Source organism: Dermacentor albipictus, chromosome 8, assembly GCF_038994185.2.
Source record: "Dermacentor albipictus isolate Rhodes 1998 colony chromosome 8, USDA_Dalb.pri_finalv2, whole genome shotgun sequence".
Taxonomy (NCBI): Eukaryota; Metazoa; Arthropoda; class Arachnida; order Ixodida; family Ixodidae; genus Dermacentor; species Dermacentor albipictus.
In genome coordinates this window covers 111,434,897-111,453,453 of record NC_091828.1, presented here as the reverse complement: position 1 = coordinate 111,453,453, position 18,557 = coordinate 111,434,897, and the positions used below count along the sequence as shown (strand labels likewise).

Below are 18,557 nucleotides of genomic sequence, written 5' to 3'. Positions count from 1 at the left end.
ATCCCGGCGCCTGGCTAAGTGTGATCCTATTTCCAAGGTGAAACAGTTAAGGCTATTTGAGCTTCAAAAATGTTAGCACGATGTGTGACGTCAGTAGGGGAGCCTCGCGTACGTGCCACAACCTCTTGCGCATGCGTGGCCTTCTGTCGGGTTCGTTGACCCGAGGCAACCACGTGACTCGCAAAGGGTCCCGAGGTCTCGTTACCTCGTCATCTCATCGAGGTTTCTAAAAGCGTTAGGCTTTGTGTACGCTGACATTTACTTTCCATACTTTTTTTTTGCAGAACTGTTCTCAAACGACATTTATTTCGTATTATTTCCAATTGTTGTTGCCGCTTTTGTTTGTGAGCCTAACCTAACCCAAGGAAACCACACCAGATTAAATTGGACGTGCCGACTCCGCGGCATAACAAGCAGATAGGTCGGAATGTTGCAGACAATAATGACGCTTAAGTGCATCTGAAAGTTGATTAACCGATACATTTAAGACGCAACCTTTTTGCGAAACCTATGCAGAACCACGAAGCCGAAAGACATTTACCAATCGAGATCACTTCACACTGCAGTTTTAGCCGCCTTAGACGAAAAAAGCTAATTACACCGCCTTGTCCTAATTTTTCGCATTCTCATCGTCTCACCACACGAAATTGACTCATGTTACTGCATAATGTTCTCTGACAGGAGAGATTGTGAGCGCGTCATAAATGTTCTTTCGAGTATGTTTGCTTGACACCTTGACACCACTAGTTCATCACCATAGTTCGTCAAAAGCTGTCCAGCTTCCTTGGTAGCCTTGTAATAGTTTATTTTATGTCGTAGCTCTCTGGGAGGGGGGGGGGAGCTGGCGGTGATGGAGTTCTTTGGAGTTCTTTGTTCTTATGGGTTCTGGTTAGCGAGGATTGTATGCCGTCTCCTTTGTCACCCTACGACGGGGTGTAGGGACGCTTTCGATGAGCTACCCGAAAGCGTTTGTGTCAGATGGTAGGATACACCTAGTACGCTACAATAACAACCAACTGAAGCCACAGTCCACGATATTTCCGTGTAGATTACTCATTTGTTACCTATATTCACAAACAAGTTAGCTTGCTTGATGCCTTACCCCTGACGTTTACGAAATGGAATATCCGCTGCCATCAAAGCGTATCAACGCAGGAGACGCTGGAAATTGTCTCCACTACGCTGCAGACCTTTTTACTCTGAAGCACATTTGTAGTCTATTTTTTCAGTCGTACTCGAACGGGAAACTTTTCGAAAAAAGAAATTTCGCCAAGCCCCAAAATCTTTTCAACAGCATTAAAGTGAGACTTTACTTGTCTGTCCTAACAATATATTCTCACGTGTAGACATTCATTTTTCGCATGCAGAAATCCGGTGAAACTGCATATATGTACGATATTGCATCAAGGGTACTTGATTACGATGTTTCCCCAAGAGAAGTATGAAGCGGGCGTCGCCTTTTAAGGGGGCGTCGTACTTATTTTGATTGTACCTCCCGATACTACGCGCTTGTTGGTGTCGCAAATCACTTTCCTTCCTGTTCGGTGCCGATAAGGTTATGTGAACTCACCTTTGTGGTCGGCACACACGCTGTGCACCGCTGAGGAAAAACCATCAAAGCCGGATGCAGGGAAGATACCATCCGTGCACCACTTCCGGAACAACGCACACTCCTCAGGAACCAAACTATTGGCCTGGAAAGAAATGCGAGTACAAAGGTCTCGCGGTGCGTTTAGTCGAAATAAAGTCTGGCTAGCACAAAGATGAACGAGATGCAACAGTGGAATGCGGAAATTCTATTTCTTGTAATCAAAGCTTGCGTAACGAGATTGACTGCTGGGGTGAGTCACATTTACGATTATGACTTCAGTCGGTTGTGTTACCTCATCTGGTGTGAATCAAATGCGTGTGATGAAGCAAGTCTACTGAGCAAGAGAAAACTATAGGGACACGTGGCCAAGTAAAGAGCACCGAACACAAACCAAGAATAAATTCCACGGTCAGCAACGCACCTGAAGTAATTATTCGCACTATATTCACGCGAAGGAAAAACCGACAACAGTGCTCAACAGCCGTTAGACAACTGGAAGGCACTTGACAGCAACACCCGTGCTAAAAGCGTTTGGTCAGAATAGGCCCTGCACATTCAAATTCGCAGCTGCTGCTACAAATATCTTGCGTTAGGTCCGTTTCTTGTTTAACGTGAGGTCCTTTCATTTTTCCTCTAACATTAGGAGTTCACAAGTGAAAAGGACCTTAGTGAAGAAAAAACTGAACACCGCACTCACTAAAAAACATTCTGGCGCATCCTCTGTGCTCCTTGCCACATGCACACGTCGCTTGCAAGTCGCCTGCAACCAGAACAGGGAGAGCGTTGGATATCTCTGTGCCTGTCTCCATGAAAGCACAAACCGTAGCCACACAAAGAAAAATACGTTATAACTGTTGTCACAGCGAGCCTTAAATTTTTCGCACCTGGTTGCCGATGAAATGTTACATAGCGGTTCGGTCCCTAATAACAGTCAGGTGGTGCTATTTGGTGAGCAATACCAATGAAACGTCACCACATCGACAGTGCACGTTGAGCAGAAGTGCTTTCTGGTTTCGAACAAAACCACCAAAGGGACCAACGGTGCGGGAAACTCGAGGTACGCAATTTAGTTGACGTACTCATACACCAGTTCAATTTAGTGCGCTGGACTTCTGTGCTTTGCGTTTTTTTTTGGTATTAAACGTTCTTTGCTATACATAAACCAAAATAAAGCAATACGAAACTTCCACATCAACCGCGATCTGCGAATTCTATGCTGCATAGCTACCCACTATATTCTTTTGTTTCCGAGATGCAATGATTCAAGCCCTCGCTTATACAGCTTGCTGTTAGAAATTGTTGTGATGAACGGCTTGGATCCAAAGTAATCCATATTGTAGTGAAATCTGCGTGAAATAGCTGATATTCCCGCCGTTGTAAAGCACAATAGTGTCCCACCAAATCATCACAATGCTATGGAACATTTTCTTTTGCGATCCCGGCACCCGTAATAAGTGTGGTGCTATCTTCTAGGTGAAGCAATAAGGACTATTTAGGCTCGAAAGTATTAGCATGATGCGGGACTTCAGTAGAGCCTCGCCTACTTCCCACAACCTCTTGCATGCGCATAGCCATCTGTTGGGTCACGTGACTCGCACGAGGGTCCGGCAAATTCGTTACCTTGTCATATCGTCGCGCCCGAGGTGGTGTCTTCTACGTATTACAAGTCTTCAGAACTAAGCGATCCCAGAAATGCGAGGATGCCTGATAGTATCACTGCCCTCCAATATCTCGATATCAACTTCACGTTGTTCAACAGGCAAGTAGCCCTAGAGAGCGCAGAAATATGTAATTTAACCTGTTGCACTGCCCATTGTTACGGAGCGTTTTGGACAAGACCGTGGGTCCCGCCGCCAGCGCGTCAGCCATTAACCTTCGCGTGCAAATGGTTGCATGTACCTATGAGTATTGCGCTCCCTTTTCGTAACGATATATCCGCATATACCAGATAATTTTCTTGAGTTACTCTCGTTAACATTAACGGGTCAGTTCTTTGCTAATTCTTTTACAAATTTGGTTAAAAGTAACATTTGGAGGACACTTAAGCTTCACCTTTAAGAAATGCGATAGCGTTCAGAGACGCCTTACTGCTTTTCATGCTGTCCGGCAACTGCAGCTTACGTAACCGTTACGTTTACCGGTACACGCTGGCTGCGAACGCAATGCGCGAAGGCGAACTCTCTGGTAGAAACGCGGCCTCTTGCGTGTGTCAACCTCGTGTTATTGTTTCGCACTGTTACTATTTCAGTCTGAGAAACAGCTAACATAAAGGGCATGCGATGTCGATGTCCTTTTTTTCCCTTTCTTTTGACGCATAGCGTTGTAAAGAACGAGAGACAAGTATTAGCAACATTGGGGTATAGAGAAGTGGTTGAGCGTGCGTGGTTCGGAATAGAGTACGAAATGATTTTTGTTGAGGTGCCGTCCGATGCCGGATTTCCTGCGACACGGGCTTCTTAACGCTATCGCGTTAAAACATTCCCAACAGGGCGATTTACTTGAATTTCTCTCTTGAATATATGAAAAAAAATTTCTTTGACGACTGTGATAGAATGGCGATCGAAAGTAGGTAATAACAGTAGTTAATAATAGTAGTTAATAATTATAGTTAATAATAATAATAGTTAGTTAATAATAAGTAGTTAATAATAGTAGTAGTTTTTTAACATTTACCTGTTAAAAAAATCATGAGGACTCCGGAAATTTCGACCGCCTGGGGTTCCTTAACGTGTACATAAATCTAAGCACATGGGTGTTTTTGCATTTCACCCACATTTACCTGTTTTCATGAGCTGACGTATTAAGGGCGAAATCTTTAATAATCTTAAATTATGGTCCCTTCATAGCACATCTTTGCGAGGTCCCAAGAGAAAATGAATCAGCGTGTTCTTGCCTCAGCCACGGACCAGCAGGCACGAAGGCATGGCGTATGGGTTCCCAATCAGAGCAGCAGTTGCAATCTCGGCGGGGACGCTGCTGCAACCTGTCGAATGAACGGCGTATGTGCATGGTAACAAAGGTTAAGGACAGGAAGTAGGAAGGCTGAAAATGGTTGCGCTACAACACAAACGCCCGGTTTTTAGGTCAGGACAGCGTCCGAATAGTGTCTCCGTCGTCTTCATCGCCATCATCGGGTAGTGTCTTCATTCTGCCGAAAGCAGGCCAATTCAGTGCGCGGGACTTCAGTGCATTGAGTGTTTCAGTAACACGAAACTTCTCAGTGATACGTGTATCGAAAGAGAACAAATGAGTAACTGCCGCATCGACCACAATCCTGCAGCTACCCATTGTATTTAGTTGCCAATGGGCGGTGATCGAAAACCACACTCATACATCATGATGTCATCAAGAGTTATATTGAACGTTTATATTGAGCGTGTTTCAGTAACACGAAACTTCTCAGTGATACATGTATCGAAAGAGAACAAATGGGTAACTGCCGCATCGACCACAATCCTGCAGCTACCCATTGTATTTAGTTGCCAATGGGCGGTGATTGAAAACCACGCTCATACATCATGATGTCATCAAGAGTTACATTGAACGACGTGGTTTCAAAGTAATCCATTTTGTAGTGAAATTTGTGTGTTAGATAGCTCATATTCCCGCCGTTCTAATGCGAAATAATATCCCGCCAGATCATCACAATGATACGGAATAATATTTTTTTCCAATCCCGGCACCTGGGTAAGTGTGATCCTATTTCCAAGGTGAATCCGTTGAGGCTATTTTAGCTTGAAAAATATTACCATGATGTGCGGCGTCAGTAGAGCTTCGCGTACTTCCCGCAGCCTCTTGCGCGCGCATGGTCGGGTTCGTCTAGAGTTACTGTATATGCTACCGCAGGTAGCATATACAGTAACTCTAGGTTCGTCGACCCAAGGCGAACACGTGACTTACACTAGGGTCCCGCGAAATCGTTACCTCGTCATCTCTCTTCGAGGTTTCTAGAAGCGTTAGGTGTTTTGTACGCTGACATTTACTTCCCATACTTCCTTGCAGAACTGTACTCAAACCACTTTGATTTCGTAATATTTCCAATTGTTGTTGCCGCTTTTGTTTGTGAACCTAACCTAACCCAAGGAAACCACACCAGATTAAATCGGACGTGCCGACTTCGGGGCATAACAAGCCGATAGGTCGGGATGTTGCACATAATAATGACGTTTAAATACATCTGAAAGTGGATTAACCGATACATCCAGGACACACATTTTTTGCGAGAACAATGCAGAACCATGACGCCGAAAGACATTTACCAGTCAAGCTTATTTGCCACTGCGGTTTTAGGCGCATTATACGAAAAAAGCTAATTACTAAGCCCGGTGTTCATTTTTCGAATTCCCACCGCCTCAGCAACCGAAATGACTCGTTGTGTTAATACTTGCTATTCCCGGACAGGACAGATTGCGAGCGCGTCAGAATCTCTCGAGTATGTTTCCTTTCTTGGCACCACTAATTCGTCCCCACAGTCTGTCAAAAGCCTTGCAGTTTCCTTTGGTAGCTTTGTAATAGCTTATTTTATGTCGTAGCTCTCTGGGGAAACGCTGGCCGCGATTGGGTTCTTGGTTCTTATTGGTTCTGGTCGACGATGATTGTATGTGGTCTCCTTGGTCACCCTACGATGGGGTGTAGGGACGCTTTTGATGAGCTACCAGACAGAGTTCCAGTCAGATCATGAGCGACCACATCTATTACGATAGAACAGTAACCAACTGAAGACACAGTGCGTAATAGTTCCGTGTAGATGACTCATGTGTTGCCTAAATTCGCAAACAATGGATTGCTTGCTACCTTACCCTGGATGTTTAGAAAGTGGAAAACGGTGTCGTAATTACGAATTTCTCTGCGCGAGTTGCATGCTGCGTATACCCAGTAATATGCGCTTCCATCTGAGCATATCAAGACCGGACACACTGGAAATGACCTCCAGGAAGCTGTAGACTTCTTTAGTCGCTCTAGAACTGTTTATTCTGAAGAACATTTGTAATCTTTTTGTTCAGTCATAATCGAACGAAACTGTTCCAAAAGAAATTCGGGAAGGCCCAATATTTTTCAGCACCATTAAATTTATACTTGACTAGTCACTCCTGACATCAATATATTCTCACATGCAGACATCCATTTCTGGCGGGTAAAAATCCTCTGAAACTTTGCACAGATGTACTATATATGTTCCATCAAGCATAGTTTATTACAATGTTTCGTCCCCGATAAAAATCAACGGGCGTCGTCTTTTGAACGGGCGCCGCATTTCCTTTGTGCGTACCTTCCGATAATAAGCGCTTGTTGTTGTCGTAGGTCACTTTTTTTCCTATTCGGTGCCGATAAGCTTATGTGAACTCACCTGTCTGTTTAGGACGCAGGCTGTGCACCACTGAGGAAAAACCATCGTGGCCGGATGCAGGGAAGATACCATCCGGGCACCACATCCAGAACAGCGCACACTCCTCAGGAACCAAAGTATTGGCCTGGAAAGAAACGTGAGTGTAAAGGTGTCGCTGTGTATTTAGTCGAAATAAAGTCTGGCTTGCACATATATGAACGAGATGAACAGGTGCAATGCGGAAGCGCTATTTCAATGTCCGAAATCTTATCTAAGTGAACAAACAGCACATTAGTGAATAATGTGTGAACCGTATACTCACTATTAAACATTCTGGCGCATCCTCTTCGTCCCGGATGAGGCACACGTCATTCGCAGGTCGCCTGCACAAAATCCCAGATGGAGTGAGAGCGCCACATTACATCTGCGCCTCCCTACAAGAAAGCCCAAACCGACGCCAACTTGACAAAAAAAGAAGTTAAACCTGTCACAGCAAGGCTAAAATTTCCAGCATCCGCTCATCGCTGAAACGTTAGGTATATGGTCGTTCAGTTCGAAATCATATTCAGGTGATGAAATTTGGTAAGCAATACTGACGAAACATCACGACGTCCACAATGTACGTTGACTCATAGCGTTTTTCTCGTTTGGAACAACACCACATTGACTAACGGTGCCGTTAACTCAGTGTACGCAATTTAGTTGTAGTCATGCATTTGCTAATTCTTAAGAAAGCAGGGTAATTTTGTGCGATGGATTTCTGTGCATTGTTTCTTTCAGTAACACGAACTTTCTTTGTGATAAATATGTCGAAAAAAAAACAATACAAATCTTGCACATCTACTGCAATCTGCGAATTCTATGCTGCACAGCTATGCACTATGTTCTTTAGTTACCGCCAGGAAGCGACTCAAGTCCTCGCTCAAACGGCTTGCTGTTATCAAGTGTTATGTTGAACGACGTGGATTCAAAGCAATCCATTTTGTAGCGACATCAGCGTGAGGTGTCTCATATTTCCGCCGCTCTATTGCAAGATGTCACGCCAAATCATCACAGTGCTGCAGAGTAATACTTTTTGTGATCCCGGCGTCTGGGTAAGTGTGATCCTATTTCCAAGGTGAAACAGTTAAGGCTAGGCGAGCTCGAGAATATTCGTATGATATGCCATGTCAGTAAAACGTTGCATATACCTCCCACAACCTCTTGCACGCGAATTGCCTTCTGTCGGGTTCGTCGACCCGAGGCGAGCACGTGACTCGAAAAAAAGGGTGTCGCGCGAACTCGTTATCCCGTCATCTCGTCAAGTCCAAGGCAGTGCCATTTACGAACTACAAGGTTTCCAAACGGAACACCCGCCATGGTTGCTCAATGGCTATGGTGTTGGGCTGCTGAGCACGAGGTCGCGGGATCAAATCCCGGCCACGGCCGCTGCATCTCGATGGGGGCAAAATGCGAAAACACCCGTGTACTTAGATTTAGGTGCACGTTAAGGAACCCCAGGTGGTCGAAATTTCCAGAGTCCACCACTACGGCGTGCCTCATAATCAGGAAGTGGTTTTGGCACGTGAAACCCCATAATTACAATTATTCCAAACGGAACGATCGCACAGATGCCAGGACGCAGTAAAGTATTACTGCATTCTGATATTTGGACATCAACGTCACGTTCTTCAGCGTGCAAGTAGCCCTACAGAGCAAAACAAAATACAATTTGACGCGTGGCACCACATATTGTTATATAGAATTCGGAGAGGACCGCCCGGAAACGAAAGAGACGAAGTGGCAGATTGCCTTCTGGAGCTGTGACCAGTGGGCCCCGCATACTACCCGTCTACCACTAACCTCATACAAATTGCTGTAACATATACACTTATGCATTACGCTTGCTTTCGGTTCCAGTATATCGAATGTAGGTCTACCGATGTTGTCGCGGGGATGACATACAAAGATAAAACTAGCTCGTACATTCCAACATGGATAGGTGCGAGACTCACCCAATGAAGTCTTTTTGGCGCATCGTCTGTGCCCCTCATGGCGGGCGCACGCCACTTGCACGTCGACTGCACAAAATACAAGAGCCAGTGAGAGCACTGAACGTTTCCGCGCAAGTCTACGTCAAAGCACAAACGCCATTTTCACAATAAATAACGTCTCCTTCGCAATATGTCTCAACAGAGTAGCGGCACTGTAACTACTAAAATGCTTCTGTTGGATTCGCGTAAAGAACTGTGAAACGTCGTGGCCGTTCTGCCATGCACTACTTCATCATCAGCCTGGCTACGCCCGGTCGTGTGCTGATTGTGGCCATGTTGTCCCTGGCAAACTTCTTGCATCTCATCCGCCCACCTAACTTTCTGGGGCCATGCACATTACATACCTATAAGGCGCAACGAGCGCGAAATAGTGCAGCGTCACGGCGACGAAGACAGTGCTCACTCTCTGTCGATGTACCTCACCACTGCAAGATCTTAAAATCGCAGCTTCGAGATTCTCGGGCGACAACCAGGCGAGCTTCACGAACTGATCGCCGGCTAAAAGATGAGTTCAAAGTAGTTTGAAATGGCGTGGCAATTTTAAACACCGACTTAAGGAACGAGCTTTCTTTTTCTTTTTGCTGTTTACAAGCGAAAGTAAACCTTGTTGGGAATGTTCTTAGTGTAGCCTTTAACCAATTGCCTAGCAGAAATTGTCAAACAATTGTAACGTCAATTTTAAGCTCTAACTCGACAGAACTATATATATATATAGCTTCCGTGCTAGCCCGACGCGAAGACGACATAAAATTATCTGCACCGATTGCACACTGAACTGATTTGCACCCTTGAGGGTGCTTTCCTATGCTTCTTTTACGGGTGCGACAGTGAGTTATAGCTTTTCCCTAATGCTCCCATTGATCGCGAACCATCGATTTCTTGCTACCTTAACCTGGACGTTTAGAAAGTGGAAAACTCGTAAGGATGAATTCCGCTGCGTGAAATGCATGCAGCGTCTACCCGTGATATGGGCCTCCACCTGAGCATATGAAAGCCGGACACGCTGGGAATGACCTCCACGAAGCTAGAAGTCGTTATTGCGAAGAAAATTTGTCATCAATTTCAGTCATACTCGAACGAAACAAAATTTCCCGAAGCCGCAATATTTTTCATCAACATGAAGGTCAGGCTTGACTAGTCTCTCTTAACAAGAATTATTTCTCGCACGTCGACATCCATTTCTCGCATGTAGATATCCGCTGAAACTTTGCACAGAGGTGGTACAATGCATCAAGCATAGTTAAGTCCAATGTTTGTCGGCATTACCGGTTTCGTCCGAGATAAATACGAAGCGGGCATCGTCTTTTAAAGGGGCGTCGCATTTCTTTTGAGTGTACCTTCCCACACTACGCACTTGTTGCAGTCGTAGATCACTTTCCTTCCTATTCGGTGCGGATGAGCTTATGTGAACTCACCTGTCTTGTTGGGACGCAGGCTGTGCACCGCTGAGGAAAAACCATCACAGCCAGATGCAGGGAAGATACCATCCGGGCACCACATACAGAACAGCGCACACTCCTCAGGAACCAAAGTATTGGCCTGGAAAGAAACGTGAGTACAAATGCCTTGCTGTGCGTTTAGACGAAATAAAATCTGGCTAGCAGAAAGATGAACGAGATGCAAAGGTAAAATGCGCATGCATTATTTCAATAACTAAAATATTGCTTAATGACGTTCCGACTATTGTGATTGGTCACGTTTACGGTTACGACTTTATTCGATCGTGTTACCTTATCTAGTGTGAATCAAAGCGCCTGTTGAACCAAGTCTACTGAGGAAGAGCAGACTATGGGAACACGTCGCTGAGTGATGAGGACCGAAGACAAAGCAAGAAGAAATTCTACTGTCAGGAACGCGCCTAAAACAATTACGCTGCCATTCGCACTATATCCACGCCAATGAAAAAAGTGTTATACGTCGATAGGTAGCTGACAGGCATTTGACAATGACGCAACAGAAGACCCGTACTAAAGTGTTTCATCACGAAATGTCTTCCGCATTCAAATTCGCAGCTATTTGGCAAATATTTTGCGTCAGTTTGATTTTAGAGCGCTGCTCTTAGACGCCCCTTCAGGGTGCGAAAATCGGCGTTGCCCCCTCGTAGCCGAGTGAATTAGCACAGCGAACGATGAAAGCGAACACGGAGTGCAGCGGGAGATGCAATGGCGGCCATAGCGAAGGGAGCACGAGGAAGAAAGCGGACGTGGAGGAGAAAGCTGTGGCGAAAGCGTGAGAAGGAAAGCGTAGTGCCGCGCAAGTCTTGCTTTGCGGCGATGATGGCTACGAGATGGCGCCAGAGTAGCGCGTGTCGTCTGTATGGAAGCAAAGTGCTGCATGAGGGGAGGTCTGTCTGCGGCGGCTTCTTTGAATGACGCGCACGCGTTACCCACGCACTGCCGCTCACGTGGCAGTCCAGCCACAATTCCCTTTGCAACGTGCCGGACGAAACAAATTGTCCACGCCAGCCAATATGTCGCGGAATGAAAACACATATAGAGCTGCGCTAAAATGTCAAAATTAAGACGTTCGTAATTGTCGGTGAAGTTTTTGTTAGCTAACATAAGGTTGTTTCATTTTTCCTCTAACATTTGGAGTTAACTAAGTGAACCGCACATTAGCGAAGAATGTGTGAACCGCAGACTCACTAAGAAACATCTGGGAGCATCCTCCGCGCTCCTGGTGATGCACAGATCCTTCGCACGTCGCCTGCACAAAATGCCACAGGGAAGAGAGTGCCTAATTATCTCTGCGCCTGTCTACAAGAAAGCCGAAACCGACGTAACCTTGAGAAAAAAAAAAACGTTATCTCCGTCGTAGTACGCCTTATATGTTCCGCATCCGCCAATACCTGAAACGATACTTAAGTAATCATTCCGTTCCTAATCATATTCAGGTGGTGCAATTTGGTGAGGAATAGTGATGAATCGTCATGAAATGTACAATGTACGTTGAGCAAAAGGGTTTTCTCGCTTCGAACAACACTACAGTGACTAATGGTGCCGTTAACTCACGGTACGCAATTTGATTGTTGTATTCATGCGCTAGCTGATTCTGTAGAAAGGAGGCCAATTCAGTGCGGTGAACTGCTGTGCATTGCTTATTTAAGTAATACGAAAGTAATAAGGAAACAATGCGAATCTTACACACGTAGCGCTATCTGCGAATTGTATGCTGCACAGCTACACATTACATTCTTTTGTTTCGGAGAGGCAGCGATTCAAGTGCTCGCTCAAACGGCTTGCTGTTGTCAAGTGTTATATTGAACGATGTGGATTCAAAGTGATCCGTTTTGTATCGAAATCAGCGTGAGATAACTCATATTTCCACCGTTGTAATGCAAAATCTTCCCCCAAATCTTGAGAATGCTACGGAATAATATATTTTCTTCTTGTGATCCTGGCGCTTGGGTATGTGTGATCCTATTTCGAAGGTGAAACATGAAAGACGAAGCTCGATAACGTTAGCATGATGCGCGAGTTCAGTAGAGCCTCGCCTACTTTTCAAAACCTTTGGCACGCGCATGGCCTTCTGTCGGGTTCGTCGACCCGAGGCGAGCACGTGACTCGAACAAGATTGTCCCGCGAACTGGTTACCCCGTCATCTCGTCAAGTCCAAGGCAGTGCCGTTTACGAACTACAAGGTTTCCAAACGGAACGATCGCACAGATGCCGGGACGCAGGAAAGTATTACTGTTTTCTAATATCTCGACATCAACTTCAGGTTGTTTAGCATTCAAGTAGACCTACACAGCAAATATATATATAATTTTACGCGTGGCACCACCACGTATGTAGCATTTGAGAGGAACGATCGGAAACGAAAGTGACGAAGTAGTTGTGGTAGACTGCCTACTGGAGCTGTGGCCTGTGGGCTCCGCAGTCTGCCCGTCTAGCGCTAACCTCATACAAGTGGTTGTGCTATATATACGTTCATGCATTACTCTTGCTTTCGGTTCCAGTTTATCGAATACAAAGCTACAGATTTTGCCACGGAAGTGACAGAAAAAATTGCTCTTATATTCGAACGCGCATAGGAGCGACACTCACCCACTGAAAGCATTTTGGCGCTCCCTTCTGTGCTCCTGATGCCATGCACACGTTGCTTGCACGTCGACTGCAGAAACAGTATAGTCCGTGAGAGCACTGATTGTCCCCGTGTCAAAGCACAAACGCCATCTTCACAACAAATAACGTCTCCCTCACAATATGTCTCAGCAGCTTTGAGTAGCTGCCTTGTAGCTACTCAAAGCTGACTATAGGATCACACATACCTAGGCGCCAGGATCACAAAAAAGAAAATATATTATTACGCGGCATTCTCATGATTTGGCGGAACATATTGCATTACAACGGTGGAAATATGAGCTATCTCACGCTGATTTCGATAGAAAACGGATCACTTTGAATCCATATCGTTCACTATAACACTTGACAACAGTGTATATAGTCAGTGTATATATATATATATATATATATATATATATATATATATATATATATATATATATATATATATATATATATATATATATATATATATATATATACATATATAGATAATACTTTACCTTCTCTTGTAAATAGCAAAAAGAAAAAAGCGTGGTTTCCTAATTCAGTGTTGCGACGGTATTTCAAACCCCATTTAACACATTAAAACAAATTATGGACATTTCACCGCATCGTTAAGAGGTTCTATGAGAAAATGAATCAGCGTGTTCTTGCCTCAACCAAGGAAGTCCTTGTTCCGCCTGTAGATAGGAGCCACGAAGACACTGTGTATGGGTTCACGGCAAAGATTTGCCTTTAGGTCCCGTGGCCACGCTGCTGGAAGCTGTCGAATAAAAAGCGGACGAGCAGGGTAACAGATTAACGACAGATACCGCGGTGGCCGAAAATGATTGTGCAGCGAAACGAGTGCACGGTTTTCAGGTCAGGACAGCATCAGGAGAATTTAGTTCAACCATCTTCAACAATGGCCTATTTATGACGCTGGCCTACAAAGGCACCTCTCTGCCGATTTCCTAATTCAACCACAGCCCATAAGCCTCTGCAGTCACCGACGGTGTGCTTGTCATGGCATCTATTCTTCCAGTCATTCTTCCCACAGACCATCCGTTATCTGTCCTACGAATGTTAATATTATGCCCCTCTACATTTCTTCGTATGCTCAGCTTCCACATCGCTTATCCCCATTTGCTCTCGAATACACACCGCTGTCAACTTGTCTCTTAAGGTTATTGAGCACGTGCTGGTGGGCGAGTTGATTATGCATGATTACAACGAAGGCGCCAAATAAAACAACGGATGAAGGAAGGAGACACGGGACAACCATGCAGTTGTCCCGTGTCTCCATACTTGGTCCGTTGTCTTAATTGGCGCCTTCGTTGTGATATTACGGTTTTGCCTATAATTGTCTCGTTTCACGCACTGTGCAGTACATACCAACCATCCTTCTTGACCATGGTTGCAAGGATACCGCGAACCGTCGCCGACGAGGACATGACGGTGCATCTCGAGAGCTCGCTGCTACTTGCGACACCGGGTAGACGACATCCGCTTCCGCCGACGTTCGCTGTCTGCACAAACAGAGAAAGTTAGAGGTCACTGATGTGCGCAGCCTGTGGGGAGAAATCGTCGATGTTTGACACCGACCACATTACGGAGCACTGTTGTGCCAGTCGCCTGGGTGGGCAAGAACATGGGTGTGGTCGTATAGCCTGCATCAAAATGATCAGCTGCGCAGGTTTCATTTCATTTCATTTTATTTGTGCCCATTTACAAGCGAATGAAGGGGGCCAAGGTAATAGCTGCTTATTGGCAGCTTGAGTGGTCTCTGGCCCCCTTTACATATTGGCAGGCCGGTGGCAAAGAACACTTTCAGAAATGAAAAAAATAAAGAACAGTGGGTTAGATCAAATAAATTACATTTCTTTCATTGAATGCATGTGGTTTTACGGAATCATGGCGATTTAAATGGTAGTTTTCACCAGACAGATGAGCTCAACACACAACAATACACAACAAGTCCTCGTTTGCTTCTTTTTCGTCGCAATTTTGTACTACAAACGTCAACGCAAAGAAAGCAGAAGTAATTCTCATGCGTGTCAAAATATTAATCTACAGGTGGTCTGCGTGTGGGGTTGAAATTTGCCAAACATTTGAGACGCGTTCACAGTGCGTGTGAGGGAAACAAAGAAGGGTGCAAGGTTTGAAATGACAGAAACAAAACAATGGTTCGGCGCTCTTACAAGTTTAGACACTACCGATGATACAACTGCCGTAGCCGCAAACTAGCGTTACCGCAGCCGTGCTGGAGTGGTAATTAGGGGTCTGCTAGGTGGTTACACGTGGTTCATTTGAAAGCTATCCCGTGACACTTGCCAGAATGCTTATGCCCGGAAGTCAGGCACGATTGTCCCATAGCGAGGCACCAGGCTCTTCAGGGGTGCATTGGGGCGACGAGATAATCTATAGGTCTTATCTTTACGCGCAATAAAAGGTCACGTGGATCTGTACGTTAACGTGACCTATGGTCACGTGTGCTAACTTCGTAACTAGAGTATGAGAACGCTGCCTCTTCATAGGGATAAGAAAATATTGCTTTAACTGCTCCGAGTGGACCTTTGCAGTTCAGTGCAGTTGGAATCACGTACAGTCACCCGCAAAAAATTACGGGGCGCGGGTTTCATATGAAAAATGCGGATTTCTGCTCTGCTAAGGCATAGCGTTTCTAATTTATAGGATCACAGTATAGTTCGCAAGAACTGCGACGGAACAACGCTTTTAGTAACAGGCTACGTGCACAGGCTTCGTGGATGTTTGGCTTTTTCGCGAATTCCGCTTCTCGTAAACTTTTGCGGGTGACTGTACTACGCTTGAAGGACGAGTTATTATTTAACTGCTCCGGCTGTGCCTTTGCAGTTCACAACAATTAGAGTCATGTACTATGCTTTAAGGACAAGTTATTTGAAGGCGCAAACAACGAACGGGTGGGAATACCAAGGGTGTGAAAATTAGACACGCTCACTATCGAATTACGCAATAAACCAAACGTTACATAAATATCCTCAATAATTGCAACCATTGTTCGCTCTCAACCGTATCGTTCTTTGAATAACGCGAGGCACCTAGAAGAGTTAGCGTTTGTTCTCGCTGTCATTTATTTTCTGTGGTTTCTGCAGAACTGTTTTCAAAACACATTTCGTAGCATTTCCAATTGTTTGTGCCGCTTTTGTTTGTGAACCCAATTTAACAACCCTCCACCCCTCATATTAAATCGGTCATGGTGACTTCGGCCCATAACATATAGGTTGGACAGTTGCAGATCACGACGTATATACACCTCGGAAATTCAGAGATATTTGCGTAATTACTTGCTGTAACAAATGCAGTACCATACCACCGAAAGTTATTTACGAAACTAAAATATTTGACAATGCATTATTAGGCGCATTAGACGAGGCTACTAATGCGCAGTGGCTTCGCTTCTCGCAGTAACGTTCTTGGAGCAAAATGGCCCGTCTATGGTTATGTTTGCTATTCCTTGACAGGAGGGTTGCGAGCATGACGAATGTTCTCTCGTGTATGTTTGCTTTCTTTACACCCATAATGCCTCACCATAGTTCGTGAAAAGCTTGCCAGCTGCCTTGATAGCTTTGCGATAGTTTACTTTGTTTTAAGGTCGTAGCTCTCTGAAAAGCTGGCTGTCATTAGGTTCTTTGTTCTTCTGGGTTCTGGTCGACGACGATTGGCAGTGGCCTTCTTGGTTACGACGGGGTATAGGGACGCATTCGTAGAGCTGCCAGACAAGAGTTCGCGTCAGATGAGCGACTCCATCTAGTACGCTACAATAGTGAACAACTGAAGCCAGACTGCGTGATATTTACGTGTAGGTGACTCATGTGTTGTTTAAATTCGCAAACAATGGATTGCTTGCTACCTTACCCTGGACGTTCAGAAAGAGGAAAACGATGTCATCAAGATGAATTTCGCTGCGCGAATCGCATGCTGCGTATACCCGTGATATGGGCTTCCATCTGAGCATATCAAAACCGGACACCCTGCAAATGACCTCTACAAAGCTGTAAACCTTTTTTGTCATTCTACAACTCTTTATTCTGCAGAAAATTTGTAATTCATTTCAGTCATACACGAACGAAGCAAAATTTCCTGAAGCCCAATATTTTTCAGCAACATGAAAGTCAGACTTGACTGGTCTCTCTTGACAATATTTTCTCGCATGTAGGTATACGCTGAAACTTTGCACAGAGGTGGTATAATGCATCAATCACAGTTTATTGCGATGTTTGTGGGCATTACCGGTTTGGTCTAAGATAAATACGAAGCGGGCGTCGTCTTTTAAAGGGGCGTCGCATTTCTTTTGAGTGTACTTTCCGATACTACGCACTTGTTGCTGTCGTAGATCACTTTCCTTCCTATTCGGTGCCGATAAAGGTTAGGTCAACTCACCTTTGTGGTCGGGACGCAAGCTCTGCACCGCTGAGGAAAAACCATCATGGCCGGATGCTGGGAAGATACCACCCGGGCACCACATACAGAACAGCGCACACTCCTCAGGAACCAAAGTATTGGCCTGGAAAGAAACGCGAGTACGAATGACTTGGTCTGCGTTTAATGGAAACAAAATCTGGCTAGAGGAAGATACAATCCGAAAGCACTATTTCATTAACTAAAATATTGCCTAATGACGTTCCGACTGTATTGGTTGGTCACGTTTACGGTTACGACTTTATTCTATCGTGTTATCTAGTGCGAATCAAAGCGTCTGATGAACGAAGTCTACTGAGGAAGAGCAGACTATGGGTAAACGTGGGAAACTGATGAGGACCAAACACAAACTAAGGAACGCGCCTAAAACAATTACGCTTGTCATTCGCACTACATCCACGGCAATGAAAAACAAACGTTCATCGATAGATAGCTGCCAGGCACTTGACAATGAGGGAACGGAAGACTCCACGAAATTTCTTCCACATTCGAATTCGCAGCTGCTTCTACAAATATTTTTCGTTAGCTTGGTTTTTGAGCGCTACTCTTAGGCGCCCCTTCAAGGTGCGAGCATCGGCATTGTCCCTCGTAACCCAGTGAATGAGCACAGCGAACGATGAAAGCGAACACAGAGTGCAGCGGGAGATGAAAGGTGGCGATAGCGAAGATAGCACGAGGAGGGAAGCGGACGTGGAGGAGGAAGCTGTGGCGAAAGCGTGAGATGAAAAGCGTAGTGCTGCGCAAGACTTGCTTTGCGGCGACGATGGCTACGAGATGGCGCCAAAGTAGCGCGCGCCGTCTGTATGGAAGCAAAGCGCTGCATGAGTGAAGGTCTGTCTGCGGCGGCTTCTTTGAATCACGCGCACGACTCCCTGACGCACTGCCTATCGCGAGGCAGTCACCCTACAATTCGCTCCGTTTGCAGCTTGCCGCACTAAACGGATTGTCCGCGCTAGCCAATGTGTCGGGAAATGAAAATACGTACTGAGCTGCGCTAAAGTTTCCCATGAAGGAGTTCCTAGTTGCCGGTGAATATTTTGTTAGGTTACGTAAGGTTGTTTTATTTCTCCTCTAATATTTGGCGTTCACTAAGTGAACAG

The 18,557-nt window shown here is 45.2% G+C and overlaps 1 protein-coding gene across 16 annotated transcripts in view; it reads right to left on the bottom strand.

Annotated features, from left to right (window-relative positions):
* Positions 1-18,557, bottom strand: part of LOC135915644 (uncharacterized) — an 89,242-nt gene that overhangs the window by 22,224 nt on the left and 48,461 nt on the right. For 10 of the 16 annotated variants that reach the window (XM_070524093.1, XM_070524092.1, XM_070524091.1 and 7 more), the window contains exons 23-31: positions 17,419-17,542; positions 14,392-14,525; positions 12,997-13,063; positions 8,912-8,977; positions 7,240-7,300; positions 6,939-7,062; positions 4,485-4,574; positions 2,289-2,351; positions 1,571-1,694 (exon numbers count right to left, since the gene is read on the bottom strand). In XM_070524093.1, coding sequence (XP_070380194.1) covers positions 7,286-7,300; positions 8,912-8,977; positions 12,997-13,063; positions 14,392-14,525; positions 17,419-17,542 — 406 coding nt within the window. In that variant the 3' untranslated portion in view covers positions 1,571-1,694; positions 2,289-2,351; positions 4,485-4,574; positions 6,939-7,062; positions 7,240-7,285. Of the gene's footprint in view, positions 1-1,570; positions 1,695-2,288; positions 2,352-4,484; positions 4,575-6,938; positions 7,063-7,239; positions 7,301-8,911; positions 8,978-10,365; positions 10,490-11,594; positions 11,657-12,996; positions 13,064-13,671; positions 13,781-14,391; positions 14,526-17,131; positions 17,543-18,557 lie in introns of those variants that run through there. The other 6 variants (XM_070524101.1, XM_070524098.1, XM_070524103.1 and 3 more) reach the window with 6 other exon arrangements.